Genomic DNA, 20361 nt, shown 5'->3' on the forward strand with positions numbered 1-20361 from the left:
AATTGTTACTTATGCCATTCTTGTTTTATAGTGTTTTGCCATGGCATTGTTAGTTTCTCTGTGACTTATGATTTCTGAATGTCCCCATGTTTCCATCATTTTTTGTCCATTGTCCAATGTTTTTTTTAAAAATATGATTCTTTTTTTACAGACAAAAATGATCCACTCAGATTTCAAGGGGAAGGAATTAGCTTTAATGCCAAGATGATAGGAACTGAGGAGGTCCCTGAGGCAAGAGGAGACAAAATGTGCCAGGACAAAATCCAGAAGTTAAAAGCAGAAATCAAAGCTTTAGGTGTACACAAACAAAGAATTATTGTCAATGTTTCCGAGGAAGGAATAAAACTTGTTGATGTTAGACATGGAGTGAGTAAAAGAAAGATTAAAATTCTAGATGGGTAAAAGAGAGTTTCAAATTTAAGGTTTTTGACATGTAATTATCTTGATTTAATGTACAAATCAGTTTGAAATATATTGAGAATCATAGTTGAACATGTTTGTTTTAGTTTCAATAAATTAAAAGATATGACAAAATTAAAGGTCACACATCACTGTATTTAAGACAGGTGTACATATGTAGGTTATGGTAAACAAAGACAAAGTAACACTTGTAATATGAAAAGAAAGATTTAAGTTCTTTGAGAAACCTAAAAAAGTAATTATTAGGGGTTTAGAATTATTAACACGCTAATTAATCAAGTTCTAATTATTTGTTGAACGCCAAAATGGTCTAAAAAGACTTTAAGTTTGTCAATTTGAATATGCATATACCTCATTGAGCCTTTCTGTATTTATTTATATTTGTGTACATTTTGGAAGATGTCTGGATGCACATTATAAAGTTCGTACAATATACATGATATATATAAGATTGAATACCCGATGACATTGTTGTTGTCAAATTATTCTTTTTCAAACATTCTTTTCAATATTACAATGTGCTAGATAATAAAATATATTTTATGTAACAAGTGATTTTTTGTGCTTCCATGTGCATTGTATTTTGGATAATATTTTAATGAAATTATTTTATATATGATAGGTAGTAGAACACTCGCATCCAGTACACAAAGTATCTTTCATATCCAGAGATATGAGCGATTCCAGGGCCTTTGGTTATATCTTCAGTACAGAGGAGAAAAAACATTTATTCTATGGCATCAAAACAGAAAAAGCAGTATGTAAAATATATATCAGCACTTTATTCATTACCTTACTTACACAACTCATTCATTTTCAATGCTCAATTCAGAATACAAATACTAAATAGACAGGGTTTGCATAAACTGTTTTAATAAATAGTTTATTTATCATTATAAATTCATTTTTAGCTCACCTGGCCCGAAGGGCCAAGTGAGCTTTTCTCATCACTTGGCGTCCGGCGTCCGTCATCCGTCGTCCGTCGTCGTCCGTCGTTAACTTTTACAAAAATCTTCTCCTCTGAAACTGCTGGGCTAATTTCAACCAAACTTGGTTACAATCATCATTGGGGTATCTAGTTTAAAAATTGTGTCCGGTGACCCGGCCAACCAACCAAGATGGCCGCCATGGCTAAAAATAGAACATAGGGGTAAAATGCAGTTTTTGGCTTATAACTCAAAAACCAAAGCATCTAGAGCAAATCTGACATGGGGTAAAACTGTTTATCAGGTCAAGATCTATCTGCCCTGAAATTTTCAGACAAATCGGACAACCCATTGTTGGGTTGCTGCCCCTGAATTAGTTATTTTATGGAAATTTTGCAGTTTTTGCTTATTATCTTGAATATTATTATAGATAGAGATAAACTGTAAACAACAATAATGTTCATCAAAGTAAGATTTACAAATAAGTCAACATGACCGAAATGGTCAATTGACCACTTTAGGAGTTATTGCCCTTTATAGTCAATTTTTAACCATTTTTCATAAATCTTAGTAATCTTTTACAAAAATCTTCTCCTCTGAAACTACTGGGCCAAATTTATCCAAACTTGGCTACAATTATCCTTGGGGTATTTTGTTTATAAATGTGTCCGGTGACCCGGCCAACCAACCAAGATGGCCGCCACGGCTAAAACTAGAACATAGGGGTAAAATGCAGTTTTTGGCTTATAACTTAAAAACCAAAGCATTTAGAGCAAATCTGACATGGTAAAATTGTTTATCAGGTCAAGATCTATCTACCCTGAAATTTTCAGATGAATCTGACAACCTGTTGTTGGGTTGCTGCCCCTGAATTGGTAATTTTAAGGAAATTTTGCTGTTTTTGGTTATTATCTTGTATATTATTATAGATAGAGATAAACTGTAAACAGCCATTATGTTCATCAAAGTAAGATTTACAAATAAGTCAACATGACCGAAATGGTCAGTTGACCCCTTTAGGAGTTATTGCCCTTTATAGTCAATTTTTAACCATTTTTCGTAAATCTTAGTAATCTTTTACAAAAATCTTCTCCTCTGAAACTACTGGGCCAAATTAATCCAAACTTATCCACAATCATCTTTGGGGTATCTAGTTTAAAAAATGTGTCCGATGACCTGGCCATTCAACCAAGATGGCCACCATGACTAAAAATAGAACATAGGGGTAAAATGCAGTTTTTGGCTTATAACTCAAAAACCAAAGCATAAAGAGCAAATCTGACATTGGGTTAAACTATTTATCAGGTCAAGATCTATCTGCCCCGAAATTTTCAGATGAATCGGACAACCCGTTGTTGGGTTGCTGCCCCTGAATTGGTAATTTTAAGGAAATTTTGCTGTTTTTGGTTATTGTCTTGAATACTATTATAGATAGAGATAAACTGTAAACAGCAATAATGTTCAGCAAAGTAAGATTTACAAATAAGTCAACATGAACGAAATGGTCAGTTGACCCCCTAAGGAGTTATTGTCCTTTATAGTCAATTTTCAACAATTTTTATAAAATTTGTAAATTTTTACTAACATTTTCCACTGAAACTACTGGGCCAAGTTCATTATAGATAGAGATAATTGTAAGCAGCAAGGATGTTCAGTAAAGTAAGATGTACAAACACATCACCATCACCAAAATACAATTTTGTCATGAATCCATCTGCTTCCTTTGTTTAATAGTCACATAGACCAAGGTGAGCGACACAGGCTCTTTAGAGCCTCTAGTTTAGAATAGTAGGTATGACTGAAAGTAAGCTTCTTTTGTCATACTCATAAAAAAAACCTGTACATTTGATGATTTGACAGAAAATAGTACATAAGAATATAGATCTGTCAGCTGGCATCAATTATGAATAAAAGAGGGATTTTCCTTTAAAGATAATATCTATTCAGAAGTTTTTTTGGTTGTAGGTTGATTTTATTGTTTTTTTCATGAAATTGAGCTTCTTGATATTCAAATGAACTTTGGAGAATAACTATACAAATTAATTTTTCAAATATTATCTCCCTTTGATAAAAATCGCACATGGTAAGTTTACAACTACGAATTGATGAAATTAAAAAAAAACCATTACAAAACTATGCAGCCTTTGAAAGAGGTAACAGAGTATATATTATAGATCTAGGATTATTTTCATCTAGATTAAATCTTTAAAATTATTATAATACAAAAGCAGACAGAAAAGCAAAAACTAGTGCATATTCAGTTACATATTTGATAGAATATGATCAATGAATAAAAGATATGTTTCATTATATTTTAAATAGTCTGAAGCTGTTGTCTTGACACTGAGAGATTTATTTCAAGTAATATTTGAAAGAAAAAAGAAAGAAATGGAGGAAGCAAAAAAGCAGCAAGAATCCCCAGAAAATAAAGAAGAGAAACAAGATCCAAATGGTAAGATATCTTTAAAGGGATATTTTGCTTTGATAAGAGAAACAAAATGGTAAAGAGAGAGAATGCACCAGTTATATACATGTTTAGGTAATACAAGTTGAGATTGAGGACCTGAAATATGAAGCTTCTTAAGATTGTTACACACAGGAATCTGTAACATTATCACATAAATTAAATGATCACATGATTGGTGTAAAGGCCAGGATGTAAGTGGTGACATAATTCCAGGTTAATCTTCTTGACTTGATAAACCTTAATTACTATTTTGCAGACTTGGGACACAGGGAAAAGAAATTTGATTGGAGCATCACGTAAAAATGAACAAAATTTAATTTAATCTGAAGTTTCTGAAAGTAAAGGAACTTCATTACCATATTTGGTATTTGGATGCTGTAAAAAGCTAGCATATAGATTTCATTGCAAAACAGTTATCTTAAAAGAAAAACCTCCCATGAACAATTCATGAGGAATGTGTAGTCTGTTTTTTGAAAGGGAATGATATAGGCCAAACCCTCTGGTCTTTATTTTCCAATTAAAACCTATTTTCTCTACCATTTGTCCAGTTGTATCTTATATACTATTGTTTTTAAAAAAATGTTGAGAAATAAAGGGGGTTTCTGGGCAATATGCAATAATGCATTCCTAGAAAAAGGGGCCAGCTGAAGGACTCCCCCGGTGCAGGAGTTTCTTGCTGCATTGAAGACCCATTGGTGGCCTTTGGCTGTTGTCTGCTCTATGGTCGGGTTGTTGTCTCTTTGACACCTTCTGCATTTCCATTTTTAATTTTAATGTCTATAAATAATTTTTTTATCTTACAGTCATCAAATTAGATGGAGAATTAAATACAGAATCAAATACAGATGAAGAACCTGTCTATTCAGTAAGTCATATATATTTTACTCCAAGCAAGCCTTGTGTTGATGAATATGGAACCAGTAAACCAAATTTAATGAGGGTTTTCATAATATGAGTTATTAAATTCATTGCTTTGTGTGGTCTAAATATAAAAAAATGGATGAATGTCCAATATCTAAGTGCCAAAAGAACAAATTGAAAAAATGTTATAGTTGGTTGAAAATCAAGCCAGAAAACTGAAGAAACAAAAGTTGACTTAATTAAAACCATATTTTTCAATCACCAGACATTTTATTAATTTCATATGATTTAAGGCAATATATTGTTTTTAATTTATTTTCCTTGAAAGTGTCATCAACACAAAAAGGAGGTTTTTACATCATGGACTGACCAAAAGGTTTGACATTTCCTGCATTTCAGAACAATTTAGATCATACATATGATATTGCTTTCTTCTGAACAAACTCATGCAAAGACTGTTTTTTCTTCAGTCTGTTAGAAATTTAAGTTCATGCTTGATTTCATAATTTTGCCTTCTTATTACAGTGTATCAGCTCTCTAACATTTTTAGGCTGCGCTCCTGACAATGCATGTATATGAAAAACAACATTTTTTCCTTGTTGGATAACACTAACGATTAAATCAACATTAAAGGAAAATTAATTTTTTATTAACATTTTGGGTTTCCAAAATGTTTTTTGTAACAGGTCCCAAATAGATTTTTCTAGATTAATGTGGATGTTTGCTTCGAGCTAGAACTTATCAAGACCTCTGAGAACACACATGTTAAAGATAAGAACATGTCTTTTTCTCCAACTATTTTTATAGCAATTTTAAAATGTTAACTAGTAAGTTGTTTACCTCTTGCTACTTTGTTGAAGAGATGGGTGTCATGTCAGGTTCTTATCACATCTTTAACATTCTAAAAATTTTATCCCAGATTTTAAAGAAGCAGAAAAAATTCTACTCTTTTCTATGTTTACTTTTTATATGCATGCTTAATGATTGAAAAAAATATAGAGTGAATGATCTAATATTCAAACTTCGGGTTATATGTTGATACCTTCTTGCTCTTGATTTTGATTTAACATTTTCCCCTGTGCTTGCACATTGCAAGAAAGTTTTCGAATGCTAGTAATATAGTCACTTTTTCATGCTTACGTTGAATTTATATCAATTTTATTCATTGCAAGGGAATGTAAGTTGCTGGATATAAGCAGGTGGTGCGCAATATCTTGCCATTAAATACCTATCTCTGACTTTCTATTTAATGAGATGTGTGAACTACACCATCTAAGCGTGCCTGCATACAGAAATTTGAAAGTTCTACTTTAATCTGATAACATGTATTATATTGCTTCTCTATACTTGATTTATTTTTAATTATTTTTTTAGTATTTGTTAAATTTTTTTATGCAAAAAAAAAATTACATGAGTAAAGGGAGGTAACCTTGATTATGCACAAGACCACAATTAATGAGCTTTTTGTTGTCCACAAATATAGTTCCTTTTAATTAGAGTGTATTTTTCCTTAATTTTTTTTCTTTCCCTTCCTCACTCATTTCTTATAATTTTTTTGGTGGAAATGAAAGAAGAGAGGTGAAATAAATTTTTGAATGTTGTATTTAAACTGATTTTGATTTGGAATGAGTGATTAGGCTAAGTGCAAAAAGGTAATATTTACAGTTTTCGGAACATCTCTGGACTTGTCAACAGGGGTATGGATGTGTATTGGCTAAATTTGTAAAAGTGATTGCTTCAATCTTTCTGAATTTTGGATATATATTTAGACTAGTACTATACATTACACACACAAAAAAATTGACAAAAATGCATGGTGCAATTTTTTTATCATTAAAAAAATTGCACTATGCATTTTTGTCAATTTTTTTGTGTGTGTAATGTATAGTACTAGTGCTAAAGTGCCTGTATTTTTAGGTTATGCTATTTATTCCTACCTGTTAAATAGCCTTCTGTCAATAAGGCAAGTTCAGATAAAACTAATCAAAAGCTATCTATGACTGTCTATGCTGAAATATCTACTGATTGTTGAAAACAATGTCAGGGTGTGCAAAATAAAATAAAATATTGAATTGAAGTATCATTCATTTTGACTTAATAAATCATGTAGCCAAAATAATGATGCATATCACATAAAATTGTGTGATTCAATTTTAAAATGTTCCTGAATTTAGACTTTTTCTCAGGTAAAATCAAATAAGTCCCCTGTATGGCTTCACTGTTAAATTTTTTCATCAAGAATAACATTATACATGGTAAACTAACTTTTATTGAACTCTTGGATAAAGGTGAACCACTTATTTAAATATTTAATTAAACAAGTAGAAATTTTCAGGAGGCTTGTATGCAGATTCTATGCAGACTTAAGCAAAACCATGAGTATTCAATTTTTCTGCAATTAAAGCAAATTGATAGCCACTATAAGTTTTCTTAGAGGACTTTATTCAGCAGGTTAAAATTTAACAAATAATGGTCATTAATAAAACCAGAAAAGCCCCAAAATGATCTTTTGCCATTGAACTTTCATGCAAAACTTTAAAGAGACAGACACAGGAATCATCTGACCAACAAGTGAAACGGTTCACTATCTCTTTTTATAAGTAAGTGTAAAAATCTTCATGATATATTCCCTTTCCAACTCTGTTGGGCAATGGAATTAAAATCGAGGATGCTCTTTATCTCAAAATTCAAATGACAAACTTGTAATTAACCTTGTCGTAAGTGTTCTGTAAAAAACCCACAAACAACTAAAAACACCCAAGAAATTTATCCACCCTTGGCCCATAAGGCAATTAGATCTACATGATTTAGGATTTAGACTCTTTTTCATTCTGTAAATTGATCAACAAATTAAATTACCATGAAAATCAAATCAAATCAAATCAAAATATGTATAAAAAATTAAATACTAATGCCTGGAGACTTTAAAAATATACTGTTGTAATGAATTAGCTTTTTTTCTCTGCGAGTGTCATAATAATTTAAAATCAAAAGAATTTAGAATTAAAAATGGTTTCAATTGAAAAAAACAAGTTGCTGTTGTTGCAGATCTTTCATTACAAACATCAAAAGATTTGGAAAAAAAAGCACTGAAATATTTTGTAAAGTGATGAATAATTTGTAAGTTCTATTACAATTACTCAAAGGCATTAGTTTAAAAAAAAACTAAATTAAGCAGACTCTTTCTAAACAAGATAACATCAAAGTCAATAACTTTCCATGCTAAAAAAATGTAAAAATGTAATTGTTTGATTTCAAGCTTTGAAGTTGTAGGCCACATTGGTTTTGCATAAGGCCAATAGATGCATATTATGTTTTAAGCTCATGATACTTTAGTTTGTGATATAGTTAACGTTATGATAAGTTTTTATACATGAGTAATGGTTTGAAATAGAAAAATGTTAGTCTTAGACTCTTACTGAAATAGTATGACACTGTTAAAGGGAGATAACTCATGTTTCCCAAAAAGGGGAGACAATTTGTGTTTTTATTTAATATGAAGTTTAGAAGACACAATATTACCATTTCTAATTCTAACTTATTCCCTGGTCAGAAAGGTTTTGTGATATGTATGTTGTATCATACACAATTTATTTTTACTTTATGATTTTTTTGCAGTATATCTTTTTATGTTGCCTCAATAATGTTACATGTATATCATATTTGATATTTTTTATTACTTTGATATTTGCACTCCTAGGAACTATATATTTATAATGGATATGATGAAATATCAGAACCTATCTATGAAGTAAGTCATGATGTTGTGGTGATTTTGGTTGTTGTAAGAAGTTGTTGTTAGTTCAATGTGGAATTAAGTTCTTATTAGGAACTAGGACACACCATTTCTGTACAGCTTTCTGATTTTGCACATTCTAGCTAGTTACTGTTGTTACCTTTGTTTGCAAACTTTTTGTTCTATTATCTTCACGTTGTTTAACACATTTAGTTTTTTGTTGTGTTTTATGTCAAACAGATGTTTTGAAAATAAGTTAGATGCCCAGTCAACTCTAAGTATATGATATAATTAAGACTTGTGGATACAATTTTTTAAACCATTTTGCTGTCAGCATTCATATTGACATTTTATATGGTGAAGAGGGATTTTTTGATAATTCATTGCTTTTAAAAATATGTTTTCTTTGAAAAGGAGTTTTATGTATTTTGGTGTAGTGATACAAGCAAATGATCTAAAACCATCAAGATAAGTTCTGAAAACAGAATTTTAGGTTATTTTGTTGTGCAAACTATGAAATTTGGTACCAACATTAATTCACAGATATCAGTTTTATTTTGAATCATTTTCACATTCACAACATTTTTCATTGTCTCCACTGGTGACCCTTTCCTGCACAACACCGGAAAATGGCTGTTATTAATGTTTTTAAACTTTCATGTATTTCATATTTCATAGGTCCCTACAAACAACAGACTAGTCAAAGAGAGAGCTGGAAGTTCTTTGGTCGATTTAGAAAGTGAACTTGAGACTATTGGTCAGGTAACTATAGATATTAATTTGAAATACATGTATATGTTAAATGAGGTGTGGGGTAAACATCAATGAGACAACAACCTAAAGACAAGAAGTAGTAAGAACATTTAGAGATTAACTTACAGTTTTTAACAATAGATATGTCTGTACAATACGCCAATATCTAAATAGTTCCACAAATAAAAGAATTTTTGATGAATTTAACCAGCACTATCAAAAGAGCTTCCTTCAGCACCAGAATTCCCAAATAAAAAAAAACCAACATAATTCATTTATATAAAGAATTGAGTTGAATTGACAACACATTATTTAAAAAAACAAAAACTTTTGGAAAATTTGCTTCAATTTTGCTGCTCTTAATAAAATGCAAACAAAAAAGGAAAGAAAAATTAGAAAACTTCTTTTTGGAAGTTTGAACTCATTTTATAGAAATCCAAAAAGCATTAAAAGGAAAATTCTGTCAGTTATAACACAAAGGCTACCAGAAAGAGGATTAGGAGTGTCAATTGTATTTTTGGTGATGCTAAATTAGATTCTAGTAATGATAGTTTACAAGACAGCAAAGCTGAATCAAGGGAGGCAATTCAAAAACCCTAAATAAGACATATTTTTGTATTACAGGGTATAGAGCAAATGAACAAGCTAGAAACATTTTTTGAAAGTGAAAATCCACCAACATCATCTCCATCCAATGATCCATGGGGTTCTCCCACATCTACCTCCACAGCTGGTGGAGAACCCACGTCCACATCATCTGACCTTCAAGATATTGACCTGTTTGGTAATAAACCAGCTTCTCCAGTCGATAAAAATGCTATTCTAGGACTTTTTGGAAATCAGCCTACAATGCCACAAAATCCAGGAATGCTGCATGCTGGTTATGCAGCTCAACCTCAGCAAGGATTTGGAGGTCAACCTCAGCAAGGATTTGGTGGTCAACCTCAGCAAGGATTTGGTGCTCAACCTCAACAACAAGGATTTGGTGGTCAACCTCAGCAAGGATTTGGTGCACAAAGTCAGGCAGGGTTTGGTGCTCAACCAGGGGCACCACTTACAGTTCAAACTGGATTTGGACAACAAGGATTTGGAGGAGCACCAGGTCAACAAGGATTTGGAGTACCAACATCTCAGCCAGGCTTTGGAGCTCCTGCTGCAAATCCATTTGGACAACCTGCGGTAATGATTCTCCAATATGTTTAGATAATTAATTAAAAGCAGTAGGTAGGATATGAAATTTCAAGGATGCTATGAAGGATGCAACCAAACTTCCTCTGAGTTTATTTTACACCAGGTCCAGGAGTCTTTCAATAATGACAGCCAAATATTATGTACTTTTAAGGTTACAACGATATTTTTACTTATTTCTAACAGCTCATCAAATTATAAATAACTGAATAATGCAGAATGCAGAAAACCTCAATTTCAATTTCAAACAGTGTAAAAAAGTACCATTTCTTAAAATAGTTGAGACAATACATGTAAGTCAGTGAAATAAGACTATAGTTTCAAAGTCACAAAAATAAGTGATGAAACCATATTTTTAAGTACTGATTGAAATGCAGATATATGTATTTTGGTGATGTGATATATTGACATTGTTAAATGATGTTTAGTTGCTTATAATTGCTTTCATCAACTTTATTTGAACTATGATGGATAGTTGACTCATTGGCAACAATACCAAATCTCCTAATTTTTCTATCTCAAATGAATTTGATGCTGTACACACGTCTTAACGATGAGAAATTCCAAGGAAAATAAAGTCAACAACTTAGCCATTAGTTTTTTGTAGATGAATCCCAAATCTGGTTTACAAATTTTTAATCCTAGTATCTTTGATGATGGAAGTTTTTAACGACCTTGACTGGTATCTTTGATGACTTTTTTTCACTTATCATCATGTATTTGAACTAAACACAAATTGATGTACAAATGTATAGCTTTTATAATCCTACATTAACAGATTAGTATGAAAAGATCAGAGGGATTAAGATAAAACTACTAATTGATATCTATGATGGAATGCCTCAGAAGACATGTAAACCAATAAATTTTCCAATATTCAAATGCTATAATCTTTTTAAAAAAAAAATATATCCCTTTAACAATTTAAAAGTTATACAGTATCATATAAACAATTTCAAAGGAGTAATTTTCTTTGATTTAGTCTCTTTGGCAAGTTATAACTTGGTACTATTTATTAAAGGAAAGACTGTTATTTTTTTGGGGTCTATGATCTATTAAATGTGGTGCACACTGATTAACTCAAATAGCAAGTCTGCATCACACTTTTGAGACAATAAAGATATGTCATTCCGTATAATTTAATTATAAATTCCATTTTATTAGGAATAAATCCTGAAAAAACTTTGATGATGTCAAGGTCAAATGACACAATTATGTCTATAAACTGAAAAACAAAAATCTTTCAACCAATCAGAAGACATGTTACATTACTTTGATTAGTTAGTTCAGTTCGATAACAGTAATAAACAATCATTGCAGAAGAAGAAGAAGAATTGTTTATTATAGTGCAACCTGAATATAAAGTATATCGTTACATTAAATACATAATATAAAACTTCAGCCAGCCAAATAGGCTTATGATGCACTGTTTGAATCGTTATTTAACATACATATAATTAAGAGACTTTATCATTGTTCATAAAATTTAGTGTCATGTTATACTATATAAGCGAATCGCAAAAAAGATAAGATAAATAATTTCAAATCAAATGATCATAGTGTTAAAGTTCTGATATGATAACAGTCTGCTATAAAATTTGCCACGAGTTTGCTAAGTTTGTGGTTAGAAAGAAGCTCACACAGTTTATCAGTGTCAGAAAGACCAGATATATTACGGAATGTTACACAAATATTTTCAAACAGTTTGTTTCTTTTCTCTGTATATTTTGGACAGTGGATCAAAAAGTGTATTTCGTCCTCAACGGAGTTTGTATCGCACATTTTACAAGTTCTGCGTTCTACTGGAATGTTTCTAACTCGTCCCTTTTCGATTTCTAAAGGAAATGTCCCACAACGCATACGTGAAATAGAAGATCGCTGACTTCTAGTTAAGCAACGTTTTAGAAAGGTTTCTGTTTCAAATTCTGTTTTAAATAGTTTGTACGTTCTCAGTTTAGGCATTTGCTGAATATTGTTTAACCAAGATTGTTTATGTTCGTTTTCTAAATGCGTTTTCACAGAATTGATTAAGTATGGCGTTATAATATGTTGATTCTCTAGAAAAAATACATCGCTGAGTCCGCATGAATCAAACAGTTTCTTTGCGTGATTGAACCACGTATCACGATATCTGGTAGATATATTTTGATCCCAGACGAAAACTTTACGACATATTCTAGTGTCAGGTAATTTAACTAGTCTACAATAAAGACGCACAATATTGACCTGAATTCTATGATGAACCGGATACCATCCCATATCTCCAGTGATTGCGGGTATCGGCGTTGTTAGACTTACACCAAGAAAATTGCATTCACTTTGTCTGTCCAACAAAATTTATTTACTTTGAATTTTAGTTGTAATAGTTAACCTATTTCGTAGAAGATTTCAACATTTGAATAAATGGGCAATAACTAATGGATATTGATTATGTATGAATATCAGTATCAATGACCAAAAAAGGAAAGATTTTGATCATGAAGAATGGTGAACACTTTATTGACCAAATATAAGATATTTTTTTCTTAATATGAAATAATGTTTGATTTACAGTCAAAAAGGGCAACCTTGATATAGTTATTTAAGCTAAGTATGCAGACAGATAGCTAGGAGGGAATTTTAATTTTGATAGTTGAATTGACTAATTTTGTAGTGCCTAGACTGAAAATTGCAAAACAGTTGAAAGTATATGCACCAAATATTGACAGTTTATAAAGATTTGAGCATCTGTTTTTAACCTGAAACATAACAAACTGTTTGTCATTTGATTATCGTATATTATTTTTTTCTTCATTAGGGAGGTTTTCCACCTGTTCCACAGAGACCTGGCTTTGGAGGTCCAGCACCTAATCAACCTAATCCATGGGGAGCTGCAAATTCAGGAATGCCAGCACCTACCAATGATCCATTTGGGGAACCACTTTTAGCTCCGCAAAAGATGCAAGGTGAAGGAGGGAGAGACTCTCCTAAACCTCCAGCAGATGCTTTTGGAGATCTTTGTCAAATTAAAACCAAGAGCACAGACAAGACTCCAAAACAACTGTTTGCCCAACAAAGTGCTGCTACCAAAAAACCAATTAACGAATTAGCAAAAGCTAATCAACCACAAGTACAGGCAAGTTCAGAAGATCCTTTTGGCACTTTCGATTCTTTTTCTCTACCAGATGCTGCAAACTTCAAGACAACACCAGCAAGTCATGATCCTTTTGATACATCCTTTATTAACAATCCTCTCAAAGCAATGCAACATGCTGCATTTCCTGCTTGCAAAAACAATGCCAATACTCAAAATAAACCAGATCATCTGCACGTGTCGTCTGCAAACAATGGAGATAGTGACAGTGACAATTTTGATATGCCTTCTCCGGAAGGACCTCCACCGCCACTGCCACCAGAGAGGAAAATTGATAAAATTGCTGCAATACCCCCTGCACCCCCACCACGCCCCTTATCAGGCACATCCCACCAACAGCACTCCTGTGATAAACCTGTACCAGCATTACCACCTAGAAATATGTCATCAGAATCTCAAAAGACAAGTATAATACCTGTTCCGCGACCCCGACCTCAGAGCAGAAGTCTGAATGAAAAATCTCTTGGAGAATTTCAGTCTAGTCAAAGTAACTTAAGTGCAAATACTCAAAAGAAAGTTGAAGAAAATAATAATTTAAATGCTTCATCTGCCGATGATGATAAATTGAGTATCAAATCTTCAAATTCATCCGGGTCAAGTAGTCGTTTTGTGATTGAAGATCCGTTTCAGAGCAATGATCCCTTTGCAGACTGTGATCCTTTTAATTCATCCGATGGATTTTCTAAAGTTTTTGACAATAATTCCACTGATCCATTTTCTTCGCCATTTAGTATTCAAACAAAAGGACAGAAAAGTGAGCATTTAGATTCATCCACAGATCCATTTCTTGCCTTTGATTTTAAGAGTAATGGTGTTCAAAAAAATATTAAAGTTTCAACAGATTCTAGCAGTAACAAACCAAAAGTAAGTATACTTTATAGAATACAAACATTGGAACTTGAAGTGTGCTTACTAACATTTAACAATTGTAGACTTGATATAACTGGTTGATCCTTAAGTGTACAAAAGGTCCAAAACTATCAATTTTGTCAATTTGTTTAAAGTAGAATAGCACCTATAAAAATAATTTGCATAAATTTTATATTTATTATAGCATGTATAACATATACCAATTTCCAAACCCTATTGCCCTTTTGCTATATACAATGTATGCAACTGACCAAATATACATTCATTCCATATCCTCCACCATATATTATTTTCATACAGTATTTTTCTGCCCCGCCTTTAGTAGCAGAAGGCATTTGATTTTTCTTGTCAAAATGTCTGAGTTCATATCAGGTTAAAGTTGTGCCTTGGGTAGGTTAAAATTTAGGTTTAAGTTTATGTTAAACGAAGTTTGTCATGCATCATATCAACTTAAATCTTAGTACAGATACATGTATGTTATTTATTAAATTAACTTTTGAAAATATATGCCTAATTAGGAACTTGACCCAGATTTGCTTATCACAGAAAACAAACATATGATAGTGAGAAAGCAGTCAGTCTGTCCTATGGTCACATATTCTTGTATTGAATATTAGTTTAGTTCTTTTCAAACAGTTGATACATACCAAGTTCTTTATTATAGAACTTTTTATCTATTTTGGAGATTGAATTAACCAATCAAAAACAATTGGCAAATGAGTTGAGAAAAAACAAGTTTCCAAAATTTGACATTTGGCTCCAAAGTATGATCTTTAAAAAAATGTATTTATTGTGATAATATATTTGTGTTGCACAATATTCTGTTCTGTACAGGTGTGATCCTCCTTTATATATTGGGATATTGGTTTAACACTTAACAAATATTAACATGGATGTACATAGTGTGAAGGGGGGCCCAAATTTTTATAGTTTTATATATACAATGTTAATTTAATTATGCTTTGTCAGACTGAAAACTTTGTAGAAAGCCATGGTTTAGAAATAAGGAGGTGATTGATCACACAGTAGAACATTTAAAAATTTTCCAGTAATTAACATTTTGACATTTGTGTAAAGAGCTTTTCAATTTCACTATAGTGATAATCAAAAGAGTTAAAAGAATTGTTGAGAATATTATGTTACTATCATATAAATGTAAAGTACTATCTTTATGATCAATATGGTTTTCATATACCAAAGGGGTTGGTACTTAATTATGACTTAATAGATTTGTATACCGGTATATTTTCTTTGTAAATTGATAACATTTATAAAATAGTGGGAAATAAGATAACAACAGACAATAAAAATCAGGACAGAAGAGAGACAGAAGGAGTATGGACAAAACAAAAACATCCACAGAAAACGCAAAACCCCTCAGAATTAGAGGTGAACTCAAATACTCCTGATGTGAAAGCAGTTCTTTTTACATAGTGGCACCTCTTATTTTGATCAAATTTAATTGAAAATCCCATAATCAATCAAATAGTAAAGTAAATGCTCAAAAGTGGATTGGATTAATGTTCAGAAATATTTTGTTAATTACAAAGTTTATTGATTGTAGTGCAGAAACAATGATACATGTACATAATATTTGGTTTGGGATATAAGCAGTGTAAGACTGGATTATGATTATTGTAACACTTATCAATTTTAAAGTATGCAGACCAATTAATTTTAGACAGTTGATAAATAACCCATATTTAAGTGCAAGCTGTTGCATCACTAATGAGTCTTTTGTAGACGAAACGCGCGTCTGGCGTAAACACAAAATTTAGTCGTGGTATCTATGATGAGTTTATTGACACTAAAAAAGAGGCAAAAGAAACCAAATGAATATTCTATGCCATCATTTGAAAACAAACTGACAATGCTATGGCAAGAAACCAAAAAACAAGGAAAATACAAACAAAAGTATACAAAACATAAGAAGGAATACTGAAGACTGAGGAACACGAATTCCACCAAAACCAGGGGGAGGGGATCTTAGGTGCTGTGGAATGGAACTTTTTAAGCATATCCTGCTCCACATGTGGCACCCCTTGTGAGAACATTACAATAACAGAAAGTAAACTAATAATTACAATGAAGATAGAACAACTGAGTCAACTTTATTATTTAAACTATGTATTTATTAACCAATTTATGCCATTTTACAGGCGCCACCACCTGCCAATGACCCATTTGATACCTTCTTTAAATAAGTAAGTACATCACACCATAAAGAATAAAAGAAAGTACAAATTTAAAAGAGAATAAACATAGAATAAGAGATTTTGTCATAATATAGAAACAAATTCTTATTTAAGCGTGTTTAGAAATTAAATTTATTCTTTTTAGTATCAAGGTTCATCCAAATTTGGTTTATTTTTAAAAAAAATTTTAAGTGACTATTTTTATCATACTTTGATCTAATTTATGAAATAACATTTGTTGTTTACATGTATCACCATTTGTGAGGGTCTAAATGGGGTCCCTTATATATTTTTTAATTATTAAGAGAATTTTTTCTGTATTTTGTATATTGTTGCTTGTTATTCATTATTCATTGTATTTCTTCTCATATATTTCAGGGGCGGATTCAGCCATTTTCTAAAGGGGGTTTCAAACCCAGAATAAAAGGGGGTGTTGGTCCAACCATATTTCCCCATCCAAATGCATTGATCGTCCAAAAAATAGGGTGGTTCCCCATCCCCATCTGAATTGGCCAGTGTCCATTTTGTTTTATATTTTGGCACCCCATTATTCTCTTTTTTTATTCTTTTTTGCCTATTTTTCTCGTGGCCATGTAAGTACCAAGACACTTTGAACAATTGTTTTGATCATTATTGATTTTTTTTAAATAAACTTTGTTTACAATGTTGCAGTATATGTAATAATTCAAGAAAAATACAAAAAATGTTTTTAAAAATAAGAGTTTTTTCATTAAAAGAAAAATAATTTTCAAAACTGAATTGTGACTTTTTGTCTGTGATTTTTTAGCTCACCTGGCCCAAAGGGCCGAGTGAGCTTTTCTCATCACTTGGCGTCCGTCGTCTGTTGTCTGTCGTCGTCGTTAACTTTTACCAAAATCTTCTCCTCTGAAACTACTGGACCAAATTTCACCAAACTTGACCACAATCATCATTGGAGTATCTAGTTTAAAAAATGTGTCGGGTGACCCGGCCAACCAACCAAGATTGCTGCCATGGCTAAACATAAATCATAGGGGTAGAATGTAGATTTTGGCTTATAACTCTAAAACCAAAAGCATTTAGAGCAAATCTGACATGGGGGTAAAATTGTTGATCAAGTAAAGATCTATCTGCCCTGAAATTTTCAGATGAATTGGACAACCGGTTGTTGGGTTGCTGCCCTTGAATTGGTAATTTTAAGGAAATTTTGCCGTTTTTGGTTATTATCTTGAATACTATTATAGATAGAGATGAACTGTAAACAGCAATACTGTTCAGCAAAGTAAGATCTACAAACAAGTCAACATGACCAAAATGGTTAGTTGACCCCTTAAGGAATTATTGCCCTTTATAGTCAATTTTAAACAATTTTTATGAATTTGGTAAATTTTTGTAAATTTGTACAAAATATTTTCCTCTGTAACTAAAGGGTCAAGGGTCAAGTTTATTATAGATAGAGAAAATTGTAAGTAGCAAGAATGTTGAGTAAAGTAAGATCTTCAAACACAACACCATCATCAAAACACAATTTTGTCATGAATCCATCTGTGTCCTTTGTTTAATACGTGTATGCACATACATTGTAGACAAAGGTGAGCAACACAGGCTCTTAAGAGCCTCTAGTTGTCTGAAAGTTTTTGTCTGACTATTTGTCTGACTTTTTGTCTGTGACTTTTCGTCTGTGACTTTTCGTCTATGACTTTTCGTCTATGACTTTTCGTCTATGACTTTATGTACTGTGACTTTCTGTCCAACAGTTGCGATATAATGTGTTCTTGACTAATAATGATTCTTATACTTTTTTCCAGAACATTACTTAAGATGTAGATACCAGTCACCAGTCGACAGTCAGCTTTAAAAGATATTGTTATTAGTGTTCAAAGAAATTGTATTACATCATTTACTTTGTTTATTATATATGCAATATAATATTACATACAAAACCTCTTTAGTTTTATTATGAATTTAATTTTGAATTTAGATTGTATATTACAATTGTTCATTCATTTATTTATATACATTATAATAATTAAAGCAAAAAAAGATTACAATTACACAACTCAATGGCAGGGTCACTTTATTTTGGCATTAGATTATTTCCTTTTTTTTATCTACTTAGTAGAATTTTTGTCTGATGATTTTTTTTCTTCAAAATTCAGCAAAGTGAATAAAATTCAAATAAGATTATTATGAGTTTACACCACATACCCGTAGCCAGGGGGGTTCGGGGGGTTTGGACGCCCCCCCCCCCTTGAAATCAAATAAGCACTGTTAAAGTCAACGTTTTGTTCAAATGTTGACTGTTAAAGTAGAGTTTATGAGTCCAACGAACCCCCCCCCCCCCTGGAAATTCCTGGCTACGGGCCTGCACTATATGCATTGAATTTAGTATTTTAAATTTGGTTTAGTATATTGTAAAAAAAAATCATGTTTGTTATGTTATTGAAGTCTTTTAAAGAATTACAAGAATAATATTACAGTATCATGGATTAAAAATATTATGAGTCTATTTCTATGCATTTTGAAAAACGCAGTACACATGTACTATTAACATAAACAGTGCCTTTACAATTTTTTGAGTAAAAACAGTAACAGAATATTTTTGTATTGATTTTTGATTTTTTGTTTGGGTGTTTTAAGTAAAATCACAAGTAGATAAAGTTGAGATAGAATGATATCTATTTTTTTTTTAAATGCAAGCACATATTTGTTAGACATAGGGTGATTCAAAACTTGGCATTTTGTTTAGACACCAGTCTGATGATGCAGACTTTGAATTGACCACTAGATTTTGTTTGTTTTTGTATTGTTTGGTTGCTGTCTTTATCCAACCTTTCTGTAGGGACCAATATACTGAACTATTATTTTTTGTTAAATGTGCCTTGACTGTTACAGAATTTGATTTTTGATTTATTATATTAATATATTAGAAAAATACTCCTTTACATGGAATAGATTAAACTTTTAAATTTATATTTTGCAAGGTCAGGATTATTTTTGCTAGGGTAGAATGCAAGTTATGGTAGCCACTGCCAAGAAGAGATGTTTTATTTATTTATTTGTTTGTTTGTTTGTTGTTTTTGTGTTTGAACCAAACAGCACAAGGTTTAAGTTCAAGATCAAATGAAAGCATTAATACCTTAGTTTCTGTAATCTTTTTTTTCTCAGCAAGGTAATACAATGTAGTGCAATAAATATTTTTATTGTTGAATTTATTCATTTTATTTATATATATATGTATATATATGTATATTTATAAGCCATGGAGTGAGCAGGTACAATATAGTGCTCAGTGATATCCCAACCCCTCCTCCCCTCATCTATGTAACTTTCTTCAAGTTATAGTTATTTCATGTTTTTTTAGCTATAAATCTAAGGTTTATGCATTGACAGAGAAATTCAATTAATTGAAGTCCTATGTTAACTTCTTTCAGACTTTCAGCAGAAGTAGGAAGAAATATCACAAGGAAGAAGGGAAAAAGAGGTCAAATTTATAGAAAAAAAATGTGTCAAAAATAAATAGTCTAATACTGTTATTTTAACTTTTTTTTTGTTTTGAACCTTAATGTAAAGCCTTTTTTTTTTTGCCAAACAAAAGTCGTATGTCACTTTCTACATTTTTGTTTTGCTCTAGCGCACACATTTGTTTATTTATTAGAAACTTTAATAGTCTTATGCTTTTGATTCTATTTATAACAGCTAGCACATGTGAAAATCCTATATCATGTTAAAAAATGCTTTTTAGTAAGATTATAGCAGAAAAAAATGTGCCTTACTGAAGCATTTCTGTGAATGTTTTATATTGAGCTACACCATTAAATATATACAATGTA

General features: G+C 31.4%; 1 protein-coding gene across 9 annotated transcripts in view; it reads left to right on the forward strand.

Moving 5' to 3' along the window:
• Nucleotides 1–20361, forward strand: part of LOC139514712 (disabled homolog 2-like) — a 38298-nt gene extending 17937 nt beyond the window's left edge. For 3 of the 9 annotated variants that reach the window (XM_071304285.1, XM_071304306.1, XM_071304295.1), the window contains exons 3-12: nucleotides 152–366; nucleotides 1043–1177; nucleotides 3669–3798; nucleotides 4617–4678; nucleotides 8375–8425; nucleotides 9089–9172; nucleotides 9788–10342; nucleotides 13149–14348; nucleotides 16514–16558; nucleotides 18337–20361. In XM_071304285.1, the coding sequence (XP_071160386.1) occupies nucleotides 152–366; nucleotides 1043–1177; nucleotides 3669–3798; nucleotides 4617–4678; nucleotides 8375–8425; nucleotides 9089–9172; nucleotides 9788–10342; nucleotides 13149–14348; nucleotides 16514–16558 (2477 nt within the window). In that variant the 3' untranslated portion in view covers nucleotides 18337–20361. Of the gene's footprint in view, nucleotides 1–151; nucleotides 367–1042; nucleotides 1178–3668; nucleotides 3799–4616; nucleotides 4679–5002; nucleotides 5051–8374; nucleotides 8426–9088; nucleotides 9173–9787; nucleotides 10343–13148; nucleotides 14349–16513; nucleotides 16559–18336 lie in introns of all 9 variants that reach the window. The other 6 variants (XM_071304332.1, XM_071304350.1, XM_071304342.1 and 3 more) reach the window with 3 other exon arrangements.

The sequence above is a fragment of the Mytilus edulis genome, chromosome 1 (assembly GCF_963676685.1).
Source record: "Mytilus edulis chromosome 1, xbMytEdul2.2, whole genome shotgun sequence".
In the NCBI taxonomy this organism is placed as follows: Eukaryota; Metazoa; Mollusca; class Bivalvia; order Mytilida; family Mytilidae; genus Mytilus; species Mytilus edulis.